This window comes from Apiospora hydei, assembly GCF_038363865.1.
Source record: "Apiospora hydei strain CBS 114990 chromosome Unknown utg000009l_segment0_segment0, whole genome shotgun sequence".
Taxonomy (NCBI): Eukaryota; Fungi; Ascomycota; class Sordariomycetes; order Amphisphaeriales; family Apiosporaceae; genus Apiospora; species Apiospora hydei.
The window spans coordinates 1,369,632-1,390,370 of NW_027117368.1; the positions used below are offsets into that span (position 1 = coordinate 1,369,632).

Here is a 20,739-nt window from a genome sequence, read left to right on the forward strand (position 1 = left end):
GCCGACCGCCCAAGCCCAAGCCCACAACAGCGCATGATGCTGACACGGACACGACGACCCCCAAACGGGGTCGAGGCCGGCCACCCAAACCCAAGGGACCAGCTGCTACCAGCCCTTGCGCGATGACGCCCCAACGTCCTGGTGTGGACCGATCACCCTTGGCGTCAATTTCTGCCAACTTGAACACTGCCACGACGAGACTCCAGACGCCTACCTCAGCTTCGGCGATATTCACCCCAATGCCAGTGAAGCCAAAAGCGAGCGAGTCTCCTCTGGCTTATTCGGTACGCAACCCTCGTTACTCCATGGTTGACTTGGGAGACTTTATGGATGATCTATGACGAACTGGACGTCATATGGTCTAATATTGATACCTGATCTGGTGTTTGTGGTGTTTTTATCTCGACGTTATGCGTTTTGCTGGCAGAGACTAGATCGAAGCAAAGCATACCTTCGAAGCGTTTTGGAGTAATGTGATGTGATGTATTGCTGCACATCATTTCCTAGGTTCGGTGTGTATCTGATGAGATCAACACTCGTCCTAGATCTAGCTAAGATAAAAGCCTGAATCGAAGCCCCAACTAGCTAATGGATAATCGCCATATTGACGTTGGCAATCCCATACTGTCCTCCCACATCCTTGCTGTGCACTGAACCTTCAGATGATATTGTGCCAAGTCCTCTTGTCCTGAATTGGCTGCCACGGCTCCACGACTTCGACAGATTTTGAAAGACCTTGGCGACTATTTCATGAAAGTCAGATCATCCTCATCATCATAGATGCTCTTCATTTGCTTGCCTCTCTGACAGCGGCCTTCCTTGCAACCTTCGCACAGGTCCTGTTCATGCGGCGGGCCAATCTCATCAGACGTAAACGGCGCCTCCTCTTGCGGCACCCCAGCCCAAACCCGAAGCCGATAGGCCACCCGTTCGACATAAGAGTTGACGTCAAGCGAGAAATTGCCCAAGGTATCACATGACTTGCAGCGTTGATTGAATACGGTGGCGTTGTATCCTATGCCATGTCCTGAGTCTGCGAATCGCCGGATAACCACGCCGACCTTCTTGCTGGTCCAGGCCTTATTATCGCAGAGGCTGTTGTTGCAGACATATCTGCCCATAACGAATGTATCGTAGGCCTGGGTCTCTCGCCCCTTCTTCTGGAATATGACTTGTCTAATCTGGTCGCGGACCGCGTTGGAGACGTGCTTGTGTAGCCGTGGAAACATGAAGGAGGTTCGCTTCTCTATTCCAGCCTTGGCGGCGTGAATGTATCGGATGGCCATCTCGCTTGACGTGGGGGGTTCTAGGATCTGGTGTAGACGATGAGGTAAACGCCTGAAGCTCTCGAGCTTTCCGTATTGAATCTAGTCGGAGAACAAGGTATTGAAAAGGCCAGGCATAGGCTGAAAGGTAGTTCAGGGCTGGTCATGAACGAACTTTCTTGATCGTCAGACCACGATACATTTGATGAAAGGTAGCTCTGTGTCTCGATAGAACTGGGGAGGCAGCTAGGCTGGAAGTTGCAATGGTGGTAGGGGCTATGGGACCACCAGATAGACGAGCACAGCTCTTGTTTACGTGGAGTGTCTCCTGCTCATGTTTCCGTTTTCACAACTGCGTAATGTGGAAGGTTCTCTGCCTGAGCAGTCGTGGCTTTCCCCAGTCCATCGGCGGGAAATTGGCCGGCCAAACCTGGACTGCGTTTGAAGCAAAAACGAGTAGAGGTGCAAACGGTGTGCCAACCCTGATATTGGCAGTTGGAGAACAAACGGAAGATACTACACCCAGCACTGTTCAAATACAATGACCAGACAACTCTCACATCTTCGTTTGCAAGATGACACTGCAACTTTTGGGGCTAGGTTTACCCAGATTAGGTAGTCACTGGTGCCTTCGGGTCAATTGATCTTAAGATATGTGCGAGATGAGCATCCAAGAGGTGACCTTTCCAACTCTGATCGTTCCATGATGATACTCATATTCTCTGACAGCCCCTCTATTTACACATGACTTACCTGCCAGCACCCGTTCAGCCACGTATTACCATCCACAGGCCAACTCGCCATCAAGGGATGGGATTCCCACCATAATTTTGGCTGCACTCCTAGCTTTAGGAGTGATCCAACTAGCGAACCACGCCCAAGTACTTGATCTCTGGGCCAGAACCGTATCAGATGGCGCCTGGTAACATGAACAAAAGCCAGGGTCTTGGCAGGCCTCTTGTGAAGGATCAAGACACGCAGCCGTCTGGTTCCATTTGGCAAGCAACACTACCTCGCGGTTCCGATGATCACCGCGGTGTTTGGATTCAATTCAATTCCGGGGGACGACCAAAGAGGTTGAGTTGTAGCAACCGATCAGAGCATCCTCGCGGCGGCCAGTAGTTAGCCTGGGGGACAACTTCATAACTGCTTCCTCTATCTTTCTCCGCCAAAACTTCAGGTGATAATGTCCTGGCACGTTGAATTCTATAAGGTATGTAATGAAGGAAATAACATTTGTCAGATCACACGTGAACGAACCAGGAGCTCGCTTAATGGCACTGCCAGGGTCGTGTTGCAGTGAAAGTGGCCCCATTGCCTTTCCCCTCACCCTTCGAGTTTCTGTGATTGAACCGATGAAGACCATCGCCAGCACAGAGCTGACTGTCTATGCTTGCCTGGTGAATGATAAGTTCTCATTGAGAGAGAGAATATGACGTATCAAGTATTTACCGGAGGTCCTTATTACACTAAAGGCAGCGTTGTCGCCATCAAAGGGATACCTAGTGTAATCGACGGTCTGGCTGATTTAAGAAAAGGTCATTTAACCTAACATAACATTGGCTGTCAGGAACGTCAGGGAACACTCAGGAACTGTAGGAGATCATGGTCGCAGTTTCACGAAGGTCATGTGATTGCGCGACTGGGTGGTGCCGTGACCCATGAGAGAGGGACTTGACGCGTTGACCCCGTCTCATTTCTCTTACACTCGTTACCCTGCGTTCGTCTCCGGATTTGTCTGTCTCTTCTTCTTTTACAGCCTCATTGTTCAGGACTGTCGGCCTCCTGACTCAATATATCGGTAAATAATCACACCACAACTTATCACTTACACACCCACAAGTCTAAGTCTGGCACATCAAGATGGGCACTTATGGGTTCGTGCTGGCATCTCCCCTCTACCCGCGCCTCTCTAAGAGTGCAAATTCGTAACTAACAGCCCTACTGGATTAGTAACCTATGGGAGCACATGAACAAGGCATACAATATAGTACCACAGAAACCAACTCCGTTGTGGCAGCTCGGCGCCCGACACTTTTCGGAACACGATCGACGCCAGAGAGTGGCCATTGATGCACCACCGCTCATCGGTAGACACATAGGAGTCGTCAAGAATGACAGGAAGGTTAAGAGCAAAACCCGTGTGGTGGTATCAAACCTGTACTACCATGCCCTGCATCTGAAAAGGGCTGGCATAGATGCCGTATTTGTGTTCAATGGCGTTGCGGAGTCTGCGACCCATCCACAGTCCTATGTTATACCTCCCCCGGCTACGGCAGGAGCTGGTGTGAAAGGAAGCAGTTTCAATGCCAAGGGAAAGAGTGTTGAGAAAGTGGAGGATGTGGAATATATTGATTATCAACATGTAATCAACGAATTCAAGGAGGTTCTACGGCAGTTGCGAATTCCAATTCATGCAGCGCAGAACGACACCATTGCGGAATGCTCCGCCATGAACAAGGCCGGCCTTGTGGACGCGGTGTTGACTACCGACGGTAATGCCTTCTTGTTCGGAGCCAAAGTCATATTGAGACTTGAGAAAACCGACAAGAAGGTTGTTCTTGTTTATGAGTTTATTCCGGGTGACTTAGCGGCCTCAGCACCCGGCAAACATTTGAATCAAAAGGCTCTCCTCGCAATGGCTTTATTGGCTGGTGAGGGTAATCACAGAAAGAAAATATTCGGCTGTGGCACAGATCTCGCTATCCAAATCGGCAGGTCTCACCATGGAGACAAGCTCTGGGATATTTTCGTGGCCCAGGAAAGTGATACTCGGGAGACCTTATTGCGCGATTGGGTTAATCGTCTCGCTGACGATTTGAAGACGAACCCCGGAGGCCATTTTACTTCAAAACGCCCTGCTGTTGCCAAGTCTCTTCCCGCAATAGCAACGTCCTCCACTTTAAGAGCAATCAGCCGGTATATGGCAGGGATACACATGGAGATACCGGAGAGAGATGAAACGGGAGCGAGCTGGGAAGAGATATGGAACGGGGAGGTGGATGTGTCGGCCCTGAAAGAGTTCACTCGAGAACACTTCGATTGGAATGATACCGATGATTCCTTCTTCAGGAACCTTGCACCTGCTCTCCTTCCCTCCTACGTGTCCTCGGGGAGAGAAGCTTCAGGCATGATATCGAGCCTAGACAAGCCGAGATCCAACGACAACGGGCCTTGCCTCATGATAAAGTTCAGGCTCAACCACATCGCGGGCGGTGAATCTTCGACGGGGAACCACGGGACAAGTGGTCCTGAGCAGGTCCCAGAATGGCTGGTGCGGCAAGCCTGTCCATCATCTTATCAGAAATGGGTAGATAGCCAACAGGGACCGTCAAAGAAAACCCCAAAACGAAAAGTTTCTAGCACACAAGCAACGATCGTGTCTGGTCAGAAACGTGCGCGGCGCGAGGAACTGAAGGGGCCAGGACCAATCGACTCGTTCGTCATCAAGACGCCCCGGACCCAGACACAGCCTCCAGGAGGAGCATCGGCGCTAGCATCTGGGGCTATCATATCCTCACCCGTCGCGGGGCCTTCGGGGACCCAGCCGATGGATCGCACGTCGCTGAATCTCTCCCTTCTATTCGAATCCAAATCCAGCGCAAGGCCGTCTGCTGCCTTCGAGCCTCGCGATCCTCCAGCCTCGGCTTCGACCCCCGAGCTTGAGGACCCCCGGTCTCGTCTTCGGCTTCCGAGCTCGATGAAGCATCGAAATCGAATATCGATGTATATATCAAGCACTTGGAGGCGAGGGATAAGAAGTATCGGAAGTTAAAGAAGGATCACAGGGCCCTCGTAAAAACTTGTCGATGTCAAGCTCGAAGGCGATCAGCAGTGGACGGAGCAATGGAGGCTGCTCCGAACGAACAAGAAGGGTAAAAATGGGAAGGGGAAACGTGCCCAGCAGTCGTGTAGCACCGGCGATAGCGACATGCTCGAACCGCTCTATGCGACGTGCCAGTCCAGCATGAACAGAAACCCGATCACTCCTTGAGGGAATGAGGTGAGCTCTTCCTAATACTTTCAGACTCGAGCGTTGGCTAATCGTTTATTCAGACATAGGAAGTGCACGACAACTCCGTCCCTTGTTTTCTACGAGATAACAATGAAACGAAATGAATTATGATTTACGAAGAGCAATTAAACCGTGGGCGGCGATATGGGCGTTGTTTGTTTCTGAGATACGATTGACAGCTTGGCAAAAGGACCAGCAGGTGGTCGGCTGAATTGGATAAATATGATAGAGATACCCCTGTTTTGATTATTCGAGATTTCAATTACTGTCTGTTTGCCAAGTAATCATTGATCCCAGAGGCGGCCACACTGATCTACCATCGGGTGACTCGTCTGTTATCCCATGGCCATAACTCCTCTAAGCGCGCCGTGCTGCCATTCTATCAATCGCTGAGAAAGATGTTAATTGTGTCCAACCTGTATCGCCACCTAATGGAACTCGTTGAGTCTTCAAGGTCACAATCAGTTGACGTGGCACGGTCAGGTAGACAGGCAAGACCTACCACGGTCGCAGCAGCGGTGAACGTTCTTCCTCAGGTGGAGTAAGATGTCTTATATCATCGCGGCTGACGCCAAGGGCTGCGATGACTGCAGCGGACGGACGTTATGGAGTTCCGGTACAGACTCATCCGCGAAGATAGCAGCTCGAGAGAGAGGGTGAAGCACATCACGAACAGAGTTATAGCAAGTAAGTACGTGGATAAGTTTGAAGCAAGTCGAGTGACTGTAGGATGTCCTGTCTTGTCCTATCGCTAGGGTTTGGTCTGGGGGAATGTCCTCAATACCACGCAGAGAGCCCCGGGCTCTGCGCTATATGTACACATTCATGGCTCCCATGATTCGGAAACGATACCCTGTCCAGGGTAGAAAGAGTAGTCAGGTACACTTAGGCTTCATCTTTATGGGGAGATATATTACCGAAAGAAGGGAGTCGTACGGACAAATGCTCTCCGGAGGAGCCGGGTCAACAGTTAGACTTCCGACACGGGAAAATGGAGTCCTTGTAGGAATGCTAGTAGAGACCAAGCCGTAGGTGTACGCTAAGTTGCAAGTTGCGCCTAAATCAGAAGGCGTAGGTGCTTGATTTGAGCTTGTACCGGTATCTAGGAACTCTGATTTCCGGTAACCGACAGTAATGACCGCCATATTCGGTTTCCGTAGCATAACGAAGATCCAAGGGTGTTGGGTTGGAGTAAGGCGATGGGACCCATTGGTTGTTGCAATTGTTGCAATCCTTCGGCATAAGAACAGTCGCTCAAGTTCATACCGGACAAGACCGGTAAACCCACCAAAATTTGAAATCCAGCCAACGAAAGCGTATTCCTAATAATCCCCTAGATCTCTGCCATCTCTGTATCCGGTGTAGGTTTGGTATAAACCTCTACATCTATATCCAGGAAATAACCTCGGACGCCCTCGATCTTGCAATCATTCAGACTAGCTGTAATGACAGACTCGTTGCCCGCTTCGTCAACGAAGAACGGGCAGCTCTGAGCCCGGGACAGCTTGGTAGACTTCGTGGCCGCAACAAGATTGGTGAGGTAATCAGCGGCGACGTAGTCCGCTATCTCTGTCCGCGTTTCGAGAAAGCCCAGTGCATTGCGCCATGCCCCTTGCCCTTCGATCCAGATCGTACACACCGATTGCCCAGGCTCTCCGACCTCATAACCCATGGTCGAACAAGCGACAATGGCCCGCGCCGGTCCTTTCCGCACGACTTCTGGTTTGACGCCGCTGTTGATGCCGCTGTTGATGCCGCTGTTGTTGGACTTGAGGGTTGGATCTGGGAGGTGGATGACGACCCAAGCGTTGATACCCCGGCCCTGGTGCATGAAGGTCCTACGGGTCTGGTCCCACAGGTGTATTGGTGCGACCTTTTGGATCTGGGATCGCGTGCGTACCCGTATGCCACCGGCAAACCGACGTTCGAGCCGTTGCGACTCGGCGGACGACACGTGCTTGCGGATGTGGATGATGGGTGGCGCGTCTGCGAGGTACCGGCGGTATCGCGCCGTAAAAAGCTGCCATGGCCTCGAACGTACGTAGCCGTCGGCGGTTTTGGCGAGAAAGATGCCTTTCCATCCGTCGGAGTTTGTTGGGCCCCAGTTGTCCCTGTGCGAAACGCCCAAGTTCAGAACCACGTTTCCGGACTCATCCATGACCAGGGCGGTCTCGATCTTGAGGCCGCGGTTCGTCACCACGAATTCCTTCTCGACGCAGAAGCCTCGTATCCGATGCTTTATATTGCGGGCGGATCTGAAATAGAACGGCGAAGGAGCAAATATTCCATGATACCTTTGTTCTTGCACGTGGACTTCACCGTTGACATCTCCGTCATCGTTCGTGGATGTCGTCCATGCCAGAAGTGAGAGATCGCCGCTGTCCTTGGCAATCTCCTCTTGCAGGCGCAGGAAAGCCTTGCGCCCTTCTCCGTAGATCATGGGCATATGCACGTTGAACAGTCCCAGTAAGCAGTACGCTTCGTCTTCGACTCTGGTCGTCTCGCGGGTCGAGGCCCACGAAATGCGCCGGGCAATAGGCACTTTGTCCAGTTCTGTACTGTCGACGAGGATCTCGGCATCAATCCCAGTCACCTTAGCCAGAAGCCGTGTCATGTCCGGCGTGGACTTCAGCCCGCGGAACTCCCAGGACACGTCGTAAAACTCGACCTTCCGGGGCGCAATCAGCTCCTGCAGCGTCCACCCCCGAGTCACCCACCTGCACTTCGGAAACTCGGACTCGAGCGGAGACGAGTCTGTTTCCGGGGGTAAGTCCTGCAAATAAGCGATGCAGAAGTCGGCATCCTTGTACCACTGAAACATGGAGTTGATGGCCTCGGAGAGCTCGGCACTGCTCGTCTTGTCGATGCAGCAGGTATCGATCCAGGCGAAGTCGAGGCCTCGACTGCGGGCGATGGCGCATGTGCGCTCGATCTTGGCGAAACCTCTGGCCTTGGACCCTCCTGGCGAAGTGAAGTTCGCCAAATCAGGGCGCTGGAAGTCCTGGAAGCTGATCTCCTCCTCGGCGGCACCCCATGTGTGCGAGAGTATCACGTACGTGCCCGGGACTGGGTTCACAGTATAGACGAGCCCGCCAGTGCGCGTATCAATCAGCCACATCGTGATGGTCGACTTCCACGACGTGAGAGGAGAGAGAGCTGCGCGGCAGTGATGCAGTCAGATTGCCCCCGCACCTGCTTCTGGACTAGGAATAGCGCCCGAAGGGACGTTGGGCTGGAGGATGACCGCCATCCTCTCGTGGATACAAGAAGCGCGCTACCCTGCATGATGGGGGTAGGGCTGAAACAATTACCGACGGTGCGGTGCAGGTCGAGCTGAATGCCCTTGTTCTCCACCCAGCTGGGGCTAGTGCTCTGTGGATGTTGGAGAGACTGCTTGACTGGGCACCTGGGAGTGACACTGGTTAGCTGAGTATCGTAGTTATTGATCCAAGGACTGAGTAAACCTATGAGAGATCGCGATATGTCTCCATGCGAGTGTAAAGTCCTGACCCCATGTCAGAAATGCGACGAGGTTAGAGTTCCGTTGCATAGTATCTGTAGCACTGAGCTAAGTACCCTACACACCTGCTGAAGCTAAAATCCAAGGCTTAGAGCGGGGAGCTCCTTGACAGCAAAACGGCGCATCCATCATCTCCTCAAAAGCCTGATCTCATTAATACATTCAGACACCTCCAGTCAATTGTGCTTTGAAGAAATCTTATCAATGGCTGAAAGTGCCGAAAATGAGGAGAAAAGTGTCGGGCGGCAGTACTGGGAGAGCACCGATGCCAACGCCAAAGGCGTGCATGTTGTTCAATAACACATCGAATATCGATCTGCAAGGTTCCCGCGCGTTTCTGGACAAACTTGGCATCGGGTCTGTCAATGACGGCCGAAATGTCAGGACAGTCCTCGAGGCTGGTGCTGGGTGAGTCTTTCAGCAACTCTCAAGTGGCAAGTTAGACAAGGATCCTTTGCACTGATAAGCTCCTGGGCTAAATACAACAGCATAGGCCGTGTCATTGAGGGACTGTTATCCAACATCACCGAACATATTGATGTGATTGAGCCAATTAAGTGGCAGCCCCTCGAGGGCGTCCATTACGATCTGATCTGGACGCAGGGGGCGTAGGCTGCCTGGCCGACAGCCAACTGATCAAGTACTTGAAACACTGCAAGGCTGCAGTGACTCCAGAAACCGGTATCATTGTTCTAAAGGAGAACCTGAGCTCTACTGATGAGGACTATGTTGATCCTGTCGATGGCAGTGTGACAAGGTGCGTCAGTCAATATACCAAGTGATCGCGTTATCGATTCAATCCTTCATTTTATCAGCACTGACATTACAGTGTACTGAGAACAGGAGCGAGATCACGTTCCAGGAAATAATCAGAGAAGCTGGATTGAGAGTAATCAGGATGGAGACACAGCACGGGCTACCGAGAGTCCAGTCGATGAAGCTCTTCCCCGTCAAAATGTACGCCATGAAGCCGCACAGGAAAGAGATAACCGCATAGCTACTCCTGATAATCCTAGGACTAACCTCCGGGTCCAAAGTCTGGGCCATATTCTTTTCGAATGTGATCTTAACGCAGAATACCGAGCATCACGACACCGATGAAAATGGAAGACATGCTGTGCAGTTGAAACCAAAGCGATGACCTGCATATAGCGATCAATTGAGGCTACCGATCGACTTTAAGAGGATGCTTTCTATTTGTTCCCAACGGTGGTAGAGCATATCTCGCTGCGTTGATTGACCAGCCCGTAGACCTGGTATTTTACCCCTTACCCCTTGTGTATTAGCCAAAGCTTCACCGAGTAGCTCTTTCAGCAGTTCCTTGGCCGCGGCGCCCAACTCGAGGCTTTTATCCGTGTCATCGTATGAACCAGGCGAATTTTCGCCAGAGGGAGCAAGCTTTTGCAAGACTGCTACCAAATGTCGAGACGGCCCTGAGTCGGCAGCCAGCATATAAGGGCCGGCATGCCCACTGGCTTCCAATTCCCTTTTCTGGGCGCGGGTCAATCGCGGAAGGATCACCTCATCGAGGCAGACAAAGTCCCATTTGTTCTCGTCCATTACGAAGCCGTACTCGCCCAGCAGGAAATCGTTGGAGTGATCGCCGTAGGAAGCGAACACTTCTTCGCCGGCTTCGTATTGGCGACGGGCCGTGATCGTGTACTCCGTGGCCGAGTAAGCAACGTGGCACCCCTGGTCCGCTGCGTGGTTGAACAGATCAGCGACAGGGAGCAGCGCCAGCCTGTCCTCCCACGGAAATACCTCCAGCTCCGGGGTTTCGAGGTAGAACGTCCGGGTGTTGACTAGCAGCCAGAAGTACATATACTCTTCCTCCGTCAGGGACGGAAAGGCTTTGGAGACTTTGCTCCAGTGGCGCCGGAATTTGTCGTCCTGCTTCTGGACTATATCGCGTGCGGCTTTGGGAAGCAGGGCCTGGAGCTCTTCCGGCCACATGAGCGGCATGGATGCCGTTAAGTCCTTTTCGGTGGGCAGCAGCTTCCGCCAAGCCGCGAGGTAGGCGGTCTTGTCCAGAGCCAGATCCGCGGCCAAGACGCCGTGGAAGGATACCCCGGCGGGCAGCTGGCTCGATACCGCCTCTGATATTGAGTGCAGGCTGCGGACGGCTTGCATCGGGACCTCCAAGATGGCCTCTCCCGGCTGAAAACAGAGGAAGAATCCAGTAGATCAGTATGCCATCTGGATTCATGCATGGAATTGGTCGGTGAGGAGGAGGAGGAGGAGCGAAGCTGAAGCTTCATTTATAAGTACCTTCAACGTCCGTGTAGCGACGACGCCAATTCCCCTCCCGGGAATCCTGGCCGGTTCGATCCCATTCAATTGGACGCCTTGACGTTGAGCCAAACGAACGAAATCATCGATTTCGCCCATTTTATCGAGAAGACCTAGATGCGCGGTTGGCGGTCAAAGAGAGAAGAGGCGGTGCTGTGACATCGTCTACTTATACCACAAGCGTTCAGCTACCAAGCAACTTCCTGGCTGCCTGGGTCCGCCTTGTTCTAGGCCCTTGGTGTCTCCCCGCAGTCTCACCGCAAAGCGCCATGTAACAGCACTTCACCGTGATACTGCGAGCTCCGGTCAAGCTACCGAGTCACAAGGATATGTTTCGGAAGAAATGGTAAGATATAACATCGGTATTGGAAGATATTACGATTGAGTTCAACATCCTCGATGTCGATTTTGGTGATATTTGCTTGTATTCCCCGAAATGGCGGGGTTCGAGTGGTGCGTCTGTGATCCAGCAATCGGGATCTCATACAAAAGCTCCGAGAGCAAGACGGCATGTCGGGATGTTATTACCTAAAGAGGTCGAGTAAATTCCCAAGTACAAACGGCAGTTCTTACCATACCGCCCAAAACACATACACAGAGCAAGCATACCATACATCCCACATCGTGGAGCAATTCAATCGTATGATGATGCCATTAACATCAGAAGAAGTGCCAAAGCACCACCACGATGCCAACCTGGGCGGGGTCCAAATGGTAGCGGGGCCGCGGAGCAAGAAACCCCTCCAGATCGTCGAGCCCAGCCCGGCCTGGGCCTCGATCTTTGTCGCGCTGGCGCAGCAGATCCGCGACGCCCTCGGCGACCGCGCCCTGGCCGTCGAGCACGTGGGTTCGACGAGCATGCCCGGCCTGCCGGCCAAGGACGTCATCGATATTGATCTGGTGGTCGCGGACCCGGGCGACGAGGCGGCTTACGTGGGTTGTCTGGAGGAGGCAGGGTTCGTCTTTTACTTTCGCGACCTATCGCCGGATGCGTACCAGCACCGCTTCTTCGGTCGCGATAGTCCTCCTGTCTGGGTCAATTTGCACGTCTATGGGCCCGACTGCCCGGAGGTTGCGCGCCATTGCATCTTTCGGGACTGGCTGCGGACCAACGAACATGATCGGGACCTGTATGCGCAGACGAAGCGAGATGCCATGGCGACTAGTTACGATGCTGGCGAGACGATGCGGGAGTACAATGCGCGCAAGGAGCCTGTTATCAGGCAAATTCTGAATTGTGCTCTCAAGGATCATAAGCTTCTTGGACCTGGCAACGAATGATTGCTCACGTAATTCGACATGAGGTACACCTGCAAACGGCCATGAGTTACATTAAATCTTCAGCGATCTCTCCAGTGTATCACAGCACGCTGGTGGGGCCGTCCTTGCTAACTGCATTTACTGAGCTGCCCCTGGGATTCATTACCCCTCCTCTTCCATTACCCTTCAACAACTGGATGCGAAGCCTCCAACTATGGCCGCACCATCTGGATACACCCCGGAGTTCCCATCAACCTTTTCGCCCACTGAGAAACTTCGGGACTTCATACCCAGTTTCTTCCAGGTCTCAGACGACGGTTCCAGGAACGAAGAATGGGTGGGATGCTTCTGCTCAGACGCCACGCTTGTAATGGGAGGAGATGAGGCGCAGGGGACTGAGAGTGAGTAAATATGCCGAGGAGGTTTTCTTCTAATCATATTGTTTGCATACTCTCCCAATGTCCATTGAACTCATGTCACGTCTTCGAATGAGACCTACTGGCTGACGTCGCCGCGCTGCCAGGGATCCGTCAACTTCGAAGCAGGATGTGGGACAAGGTAGCCTCGAGAAAGCATTCAGTTCACCACTTCTCTGAGGCAACGGGGCGCGAGCCTCACGAAAAAGGAGAAAGAAATTTCATGCTGAAAGGAGAGGTGGAATACCAACTGAAGACGGGCGAGACAAAAACTGTACCGTGGACCGCGCACGCCAAAGTCAAGGAGGATGGTGATCGGATTCGATTCGTTTACTACAAGGTGGAAATCCGTGCCTGATAGGCCGCTCGGTAATGCAGTCAGCTTGCTTATTTGTTCGGCTAAGATTACTGACGTGTTCAGATACATCACAGCCTTCTCTGAGCGCGAGCACTGCCTCGGAGTAGCTTTTACGTCGCGCCGTAACTACCTGCAATCCATCATTGCGGTTCCAATACATCTACAGCATACGAGGGGTCCATAGCGATACCAATCATCATCTCAAATGCTTGTTTTTTATGCATGTATCCTACTAGCCTCCGTCTAATGACCCCCATCGTGTCACCATACATGTCCACCATCCATCTGGATCAGGCGCAGAATGGGCGAACCAGGCCAAGTTGATGCATATGTCTCAGCCGCAGTTAGCCTATCGAGCCTTCCCTGTTTGCTGTGCATCATATTTTATGTCCCAGGCAATGCTTTCGTTCTCATGCTTCTTTGACACCTCGACTACCCAAGTCTGTATGCGTGCTGTCAACACTACACCCCAGCTATGGACTATTACAACGGCACGTTCGTGTATTTTGGGAAAGAATATAATTGCTCGGCAGAGGATACCATCGACCCTGATGTAGCTGGTTTGGGTGTGAGTGCTATATTCCGCCTTCTTTAACGTCAGGCAAAGTACTGACGAAAAGCTTCTGTCAGGTTCTTTTATCTTTCTGGCTCTCGGCGGCTTTCACAACTTTGACTATTATTGCCAGCTTCTGTCTAAATGCGCTTCCTGGAGTCGATATCAATGATGTAGACGACCTTTTCAGATCTTTCCTGACGCCCTGGAAGAAGAAAAAGAAGTCAACCGCACAATCCTGCAGTACTCCTACTGGCAACAAGAACACCTTCCAAAGTTTGGTGCTTGGTTTGAGCGACATGCATCTTGTCACTGGTCTTGCGTATCTTGTCGCAATCTTTGCGAAAGGGGGTACCATTTCCGTATACTCTTTCCGAATCACTGCATCAGCCGCCTGGTGTTCGTCCCTGGTCCATGTGTTCGCTGATGGTGCTTACAATGTAAGCCCGACCTTTATGACATGTGCGCAATCATGTGCAGCCCCTCCTCATATTGCTTCCTAAGCTCAACAAATTGTTTACAGGTACTTCAGGGAGAGGTTTCGGGTCACCCTGGTGAGGGTCTTACTTATGGTTGCAGCAGCAGCCCTGCTAGTTGCTTCAAGTATAATTATATATACTGCGATAGTAGCACCACCGTCAACAGTTGCTTTTTGCTCTTACTAAAAGAACCGCTCGGAACTCGACCTCGATAATATTATCTCTATCATATGGCTCCTGTGGGAACTCATGGAACACATCTACCTGTTATTTGGTCCAGAAAATCGTTCAAAGGAACCCTTGAAGGAACGCATCAGAACTAGAGCCGAAACGCTGTTGAATTCGAAGAACAGTACCATTCACATATGGGCCACATGTTGGATGTACATTTTCCTGGATTATTTCCAAAGCTTTACATGCCAGATTGTCTGGGTTTTGTATGGTTTAGGGACCGGGTATTACTGGATGATATGGACCTGGCAACAGCGCGATGAGTTTGGAGGGCCCGACGACTATACTTCATCTTCATGTCAGACACCAGCCTTCTCGATGGGGTTCGGCCAGATAGTGCCACTTGTGCTCCTTCTTCTTCCGATGCTAGCTTCGCTGGAAGCTTTTCAGGAGAAGGCTTGGGTTACTCTACCGCCACCGCAGCCGTCGTCTCCAACCCGTGCCGCAGCAGAGCAACACCATGGGGCCGCAATGGAGCTGGGCCCCCTTGCAACCCTTCTCGGGGACCAGAATGAGATGATAGGGGATCAAGGGAGGAGAGAAAGGGGAGCCCAACACCATGACAACACCACTGTAGCTGCTGTTAGGAGGATTTCAATCGCCTATTTTCGTGCCGCCGAACGGCTAAAAGGGACATTTGATGCGAGATCCTTGGCCTGCGCGCTTAGCCAAGGTAACCCCTACGAGAAGAGCCCAGGAAAAGCCCTATCAAGATTTGTGCTGGTATGGATGTTTCTGATTCACGGCGCGCTGGTGTTTGTGGCATTTTGGTGGCCGTTGTGGTTCCTCATACTTTTTCTGGGCCCTGCAATCGCGCGGTTGCTTTGGAAGATCATCTCAGATACGGCGGCGCCGCTCTTGAAGAAATTTCGAGGACGATGATAGACTCCTTATCACGGTAGTTTAGTCGCCCACTGTACTGTTAATCGGATGGGGAGTTGTTATGCAACATTTGATATACTTTTGTTTCAGATGTAACTCACTGTACACAATGCTCCGCTGCGTACTGCGGGGCACGTCAACGGTCACTGGCGTCATCGCGTGCTGCCGAGGTTCGTAGATCAAACACGTCGTCCGTTCGTCTCAGCCCACTCTACGACTTCATAGCACGGTCATTCCGTGAATACAAAGAAAGTGAGTTTGCGAATCAGGGAAGGACTGCAAGTGACAGGTGTGGGGACGCCTAGGTTGCTCGGTTCAACTTGAGCGATTGCGAAACCGAGATATGTTTGGATGAAGTCCTTTTGACATCCTCCCCATGCGCCCACCAGAGATATTATCACAGCCAGTTCTCTTTTCCCTCACATCTGTCACCTCATGTATTATTGCAAAACTGAAGAAGGAAAATGGCGGAGGAGAAATACGACTTCATCATAGTGGGAGCTGGCCTCTCCGGGATCAATACGGGATATCGCCTAAAGACGGAGGTTCCTGAAGCATCATGGACTATCCTCGAGGGGCGCGAAAAATTGGGGGGACATGGTCATTTTTCAAGTTCCCCGGCATCCGCTCCGACTCGCAGCTCACGCTCTTCGGTTTCCCTTGGCGCCCGTGGCTGAACGAGAAGGACATGGCCAGCGCGTCGCTGATCTTGGACTACATCGAGTCCGCAGCACGCGATGAGGGGATCGACAAGAAGATCCAGTTCCAACACAAGGTTACCACCATAGAATGGTCGTCCGAGGAGCAACTCTGGACGCTCGGGGTCGAGGTCCCGGGCAATGGCAAGCAGCAGCCGCAGCGCAAGACCTTGAAGGCCAAGTTCCTGCTGAACTGCACGGGCTACTACAACTACGAGAAGCCGATGCAGACGGAGATCCCCGGCATCGACCGGTTCCGCGGCGTCGTCGCCCACCCCCAGTTCTGGCCCGAGGACCTGGACTGCGCGGGCAAGCGCGTCGTCGTCGTGGGGTCCGGCGCCACCACCATCACCATCGTGCCCGTGATCGCCAAGACGGCCGCGCACGTCACCATGCTGCAGCGCAGCCCCTCGTACGTGCTGAGCCTCGACTCGGTCAGCCCGACGGGCTCCTCCTCAAGCGCTACTTGCCCGCGTGGCTGGCCCACCCGGTGAACTGGTGGCGCTGCTTCGCCATGGAGCAGCTCTTCGTGGCCTTCAGCCTTACGTTTCCCAACGCCGCCCGGCGGCTCGTCAGGGCCCAGATGAAGAGGCAGCTGCCCAAGTCTGTGCCGGCCGACGTCCACTTCAACCCGAGCTACCTGCCGTTCGACCAGCGGCTCTGTCTGACGCCTGATAACGAGTTCTTCAAGGCGTTTCATCAGGGCAATTGCGATATTGTGACGGACAAGATCGAAACCGTGGTGGAGGATGGGATCGTGACCAAATCAGGACAGAAAATCGAGGTCGACATTATCGTCACAGCCACGGGTAAGTAATTCACTAAGCCTGCCCTTTTGACAAGTATCTCGACGCAAGACAGCTGACTTGAGCGCCGTTACAGGACTCCACGTAGAGCTCCTAGGCGGGCGGACCCCCATCGTCGACGGCGTCCCGATCAGGATCTCGGAGCAGTACGTCTGGAAAGGGGCCATGCTGACAAACCTCCCCAACGCGGGCTCCGTGACGGGTTACACGACGTCTTCGTGGACGCTGGGCGCCGACGCGACCGTGCGGCTCATCTTGCGCGTCTACAAGCACATGAAGCGCATCGGGGCGACGTCGGTAGTGCCCGTGTTCGAAAAAAGACGCCGATGGCAAGGCGCGTGCGAGGCCGGTCGTGTCGCACAGCTCGACGTACTTCCAGAACGCGCGGGATCGGCTGCCGAAGATCACGGGGGATTCGCCGTGGTATGGGCGCATTAGTCCGACGTACGATACGTGGCAGTTGTGGTTTGGAAGCATCACGAAGGGGATGAAGTATACCATCCCGCCGCCGAAGAAGGACGTATGATGGTGAGGGGGAGGCTGTTATCCGCTTGATGGCGACATCGCTGCCCTCACCATGCTATGCCATGCCGTCTTGTACACATCAGGGGATGTTGAGTACCGTAGTATAATGTGTATTCCACTGGGCATGATGCTTATCCTACTGGATGTGATACCTAATTAGGCAAATAGACCTATCGATTATTTACGGACAGTAACGATTATACCAAAGGAAGCGTTGTCGCCATCAATGGGATAACAGCCTCCGCCAGCAATAGGTAGGAAGTGATTTGGCAGCTCGTTTTGATAAACCGGAATCGGACTTTAGCTTAAACCCCGTGGCCGATCAATTTCGGCCCATGTTCCCATGTTCTACGCTACCTGCAGACCACACGACGCGTTTTCGCTTCCACATGCAATTGATTTACATCACAACCGCAAAAATAGTCCTCCTACAGACGAAGAAGGCAACCGGTCACTCACGAAAACATAATACCTGGCGCATGTGCATGGGACATGTTCACCAATGCCAAGTCCCTAGGGGCTGAAAAGAGCTCTGGAGGGTGGGCCAATTTGATAAGGGGCTACCTCTGTCGCAAGCCTAGCGTCAGCGACGGAGATTTTCCCAAAGTCCGATGACCTCCTGCGTCAACCAGCTTGTCCTGCAGTCCCTCTTTGACAAGAAACGGACCTCACTTGTATTCCCCGTTCGTCCTCTCTCTTACACCACCTGCTGTTTCCATCATCATACCATTCATTACCCCGGTTTCTTGAGGGCGCACACCTTGCCATACCTTACCTAAGACGGCTGCGTCCAGCAGCATGGACAGGCCCAAAAGTGTCGGAGGAGTCGCGAAGTGGGGAGCGGCTTGTAGCCCATGCGCAATTGCGAAAGCGAAATGCTTGCGCTCAAATGAAAGGACGGGATCCAAGTGCGACAGGTAAGACGAGAGAGAGAGAGACGGAGGATCAATCAATCGCCATGTCGTTCTCATTATCCGTTTTATGCCAGCCGTTTCTGCCTACATATAGCTCTGTAAAACATACGGTGCTGATTTTGGTCGTAGGTGTGAACGGCTAGAGAAGGACTGTCTTGACCAGGTTCATCGCCCCAGAAAGAAAAGGCAGAGCAAACCCTCGTAAGTTTTTTTTTAGTTTTTTTAGTTTCTTTCCCTTTCTTCAGAACTCCAGTGCAGAGAGAAGACCCTCGCTCGCCTCGAGGCCCGGCGATCCCCAGTCTTAACCAAGTTCTGTCTGCAGGAGAACCGCGCAATTGGAAGAACGACTCAACAACCTGGTCGAGATCCTCCGGGCCACCAACGCCGGAGAAGTGCCCGCCTCCTTCAAGAACCCCCTAACCCTGCTGATGATCCCCACTGCATCCCTTCCGAGACCTTTCCCCGGCCGTCAGAACCCCAACGGGCTACCGTCTCACCCAGCTCCAGCTCTACCCCGGCCGGCACTGATTCCAGTGAAGCCTATCAGACAGTCCCCTCCTACTACAACCAGTATGCCCCGCCCCGCTGCATATGTCGCGCCCCTGTCGGCGAGAGCGTGGAGAGCGTCGAGGACGACGATGTCTTGTTGTCCACCTTTGTGACCAAGCTCAGCCAGAGCTACCCCTTCGTGGTATTACCACCGGGCATCTCAGCCCAGGAGCTCAAAGCCACCAAGCCGTTCCTCTTCATCGTGATCCGCATGGTAGCCACGGTCCGCCACTTGAGGTCCATGAGGGCGCAGAGTTTCCGCATCATGAAGCATATTGCCGACTACATGCTGGTGCGCTCCGAGAGATCGCTCGAGATGCTTCAAGCCATCCTCCTGGTTCTCGGCTGGTACCACTACCATTGCATGATGCACAGCCAGATGAGCAACCTCTCCCATCTCGCCACGAGCTTGTGTGCCGACTTGGGCATCAATCGGCCGCCAGGGCTACATGAACGCACGAGACTGCTCGTGCTCCACCCAGAGCAGCCCAAAGCGAGAACCAATGACGAGAGGAGGGCGCTTTGTGGCGCCTGGTATGTCAATTCGTGCATCGCGCTGTCGTACCAAAGAGTCGAGCAAGGCAAGTATACCAGCTATATCGAACGATGCGTCAAAGAGCTGGAATCAGCCAATGAGTACGAAACCGACTCGCTACTGGTGCAACTGATGCGCATCCAGCGCCTGTCGGATAAGATATCATGCCTCCACAACAAGAACGAGGACGATATCGAACTGCCCGCTATCCCAAGGGCTCCCACCAGTGCATACTTGGGTGCTTTCCAGGCGGAACTGGACAAGTTCAAAGCCCAAGTTCCGCGGCACCTGAGGAACAACCGTAAGTCGTTCCACTCACCCGACCACTACATTGGATCCATAAGCTAAAGGCATGCAGGGGTGCTAAGCGTTCACATATGTAGTGCTACCCTGCGTCTCTGGGAGCCACCCAAAATGGATGCTACCGTACTGGAAGACCTCTCCAACTCACTGACGTCGTTGTCCATCGGAGCCCCCTCAACCCTGGACTTCCTTTATCGGTCGAACGCCGCCCTCAAGGCTTGGTTTGAGTGCTGGCTATCCATCGGTGTTCAGGAGTACTTCTATCTCACCATGCCGCTTTGCGGGCAGCTCATAAACGCCGTCATGCTGCTCTCCCGCTGGTTCAAACTCTCCAGCATGGACCCACCTCCCACGGGTCCCCCGCAGCAGCCTTCGCCGCAAGATCAGCGCGACCTAAGCGATATGATCGACAGGGAGGACGCGGATCGCCCAGGTGTTCCCGCCGCCGCGCTGACTATCAAGTCGCACATATTGGCCCAACCAGAATTGCACCTAGACATTGTCGGGATCCTGCGTGCGCTTGTCGCCCGTCTAGAGGAGGCTCGGAACGCTCTAGACAAGGCCCATGGCGGTCTGGAGAACAACATATGGGATCTCGCAGCCAAGAAGATCGGCATTACTCGCCTCAAGCTCGAGCGATGGGCCGAGATCGTTGCCACTATGGGAATGGAAGGGCTCCTGGCGCGAAGGCACGAGCGGGACGGGTCAGGGTCCGAAGAGGAAGTAGAAGGAGAGGAAGGACAAAGCAGGGAAGATGAATACAGCCCGGAATCTCGAGGTCCTCTCTCGGCCGCCGCTACTGTGGATGGGAATGCTGCCATGGAGGGGGTCGAGATGGGTAGTAGCAGCAATGCTGCTGCCGCCGCTGTCGGGTCGGGAGCATGGCCGCAGCCGCCTCACACACCAGGACTGATACACACTGAGGCTTGGATGTACGATAGCAATATTCTGGCCAACAACCTGTTCGACGAGCTGGGTCTGGACCAGAACTTCTTCTACGACAACAACGACTACGGCGGGACCATCCTGAACAGCCTGGGCGGTGGGAACGGGGGTGCCGACCAGTCTCTCCATAGGTGATTGGCGATTTGGATTTCGCGATGCGCTTTTATGACCTATCGATGCTTGACGAGATACCACT

At 53.2% G+C, this 20,739-nt stretch overlaps 9 protein-coding genes across 9 annotated transcripts; 6 read left to right on the forward strand and 3 right to left on the reverse strand.

The window, feature by feature from the left end:
• Positions 1-743: 743 nt before the first annotated feature.
• On the reverse strand, positions 744-1,286 carry PG997_012184 (uncharacterized protein; the record flags this gene model as incomplete). Its single annotated transcript, XM_066816498.1, has 1 exon — positions 744-1,286. The coding sequence occupies one exon, from the start codon at positions 1,284-1,286 to the stop codon at positions 744-746; it is 543 nt and encodes a 180-aa protein (XP_066662190.1).
• A 1,948-nt stretch (positions 1,287-3,234) lies between these two features.
• PG997_012185 (uncharacterized protein) lies at positions 3,235-5,040 on the forward strand (the record flags this gene model as incomplete). Its single annotated transcript, XM_066816499.1, has 1 exon — positions 3,235-5,040. The coding sequence occupies one exon, from the start codon at positions 3,235-3,237 to the stop codon at positions 5,038-5,040; it is 1,806 nt and encodes a 601-aa protein (XP_066662191.1).
• A 1,573-nt stretch (positions 5,041-6,613) lies between these two features.
• Positions 6,614-8,398, reverse strand: PG997_012186 (uncharacterized protein; the record flags this gene model as incomplete). The annotated part of the gene is made up of 1 exon (XM_066816500.1): positions 6,614-8,398. One exon carries the CDS (start codon positions 8,396-8,398, stop codon positions 6,614-6,616), a length of 1,785 nt encoding a protein of 594 aa, XP_066662192.1.
• Positions 8,399-9,023: 625 nt separating this feature from the next.
• On the forward strand, positions 9,024-9,797 carry PG997_012187 (uncharacterized protein; the record flags this gene model as incomplete). The annotated part of the gene is made up of 4 exons (XM_066816501.1): positions 9,024-9,208; positions 9,244-9,408; positions 9,429-9,561; positions 9,630-9,797. The coding sequence occupies 4 exons, from the start codon at positions 9,024-9,026 to the stop codon at positions 9,795-9,797; spliced, it is 651 nt and encodes a 216-aa protein (XP_066662193.1).
• A 158-nt stretch (positions 9,798-9,955) lies between these two features.
• Positions 9,956-11,188, reverse strand: PG997_012188 (uncharacterized protein; the record flags this gene model as incomplete). The annotated part of the gene is made up of 2 exons (XM_066816502.1): positions 9,956-10,957; positions 11,069-11,188. 2 exons carry the CDS (start codon positions 11,186-11,188, stop codon positions 9,956-9,958), a joined length of 1,122 nt encoding a protein of 373 aa, XP_066662194.1.
• A 549-nt stretch (positions 11,189-11,737) lies between these two features.
• Positions 11,738-12,370, forward strand: PG997_012189 (grpb/dephospho-CoA kinase; the record flags this gene model as incomplete). The annotated part of the gene is made up of 1 exon (XM_066816503.1): positions 11,738-12,370. The coding sequence occupies one exon, from the start codon at positions 11,738-11,740 to the stop codon at positions 12,368-12,370; it is 633 nt and encodes a 210-aa protein (XP_066662195.1).
• A 193-nt stretch (positions 12,371-12,563) lies between these two features.
• PG997_012190 (uncharacterized protein) lies at positions 12,564-13,123 on the forward strand (the record flags this gene model as incomplete). The annotated part of the gene is made up of 2 exons (XM_066816504.1): positions 12,564-12,750; positions 12,873-13,123. The coding sequence occupies 2 exons, from the start codon at positions 12,564-12,566 to the stop codon at positions 13,121-13,123; spliced, it is 438 nt and encodes a 145-aa protein (XP_066662196.1).
• Positions 13,124-15,827: 2,704 nt separating this feature from the next.
• On the forward strand, positions 15,828-17,210 carry PG997_012191 (uncharacterized protein; the record flags this gene model as incomplete). Its single annotated transcript, XM_066816505.1, has 3 exons — positions 15,828-16,352; positions 16,406-16,775; positions 16,828-17,210. The coding sequence occupies 3 exons, from the start codon at positions 15,828-15,830 to the stop codon at positions 17,208-17,210; spliced, it is 1,278 nt and encodes a 425-aa protein (XP_066662197.1).
• Positions 17,211-18,186: 976 nt separating this feature from the next.
• PG997_012192 (uncharacterized protein) lies at positions 18,187-20,678 on the forward strand (the record flags this gene model as incomplete). The annotated part of the gene is made up of 4 exons (XM_066816506.1): positions 18,187-18,214; positions 18,375-18,412; positions 18,465-19,596; positions 19,654-20,678. The coding sequence occupies 4 exons, from the start codon at positions 18,187-18,189 to the stop codon at positions 20,676-20,678; spliced, it is 2,223 nt and encodes a 740-aa protein (XP_066662198.1).
• Positions 20,679-20,739: the final 61 nt, after the last annotated feature.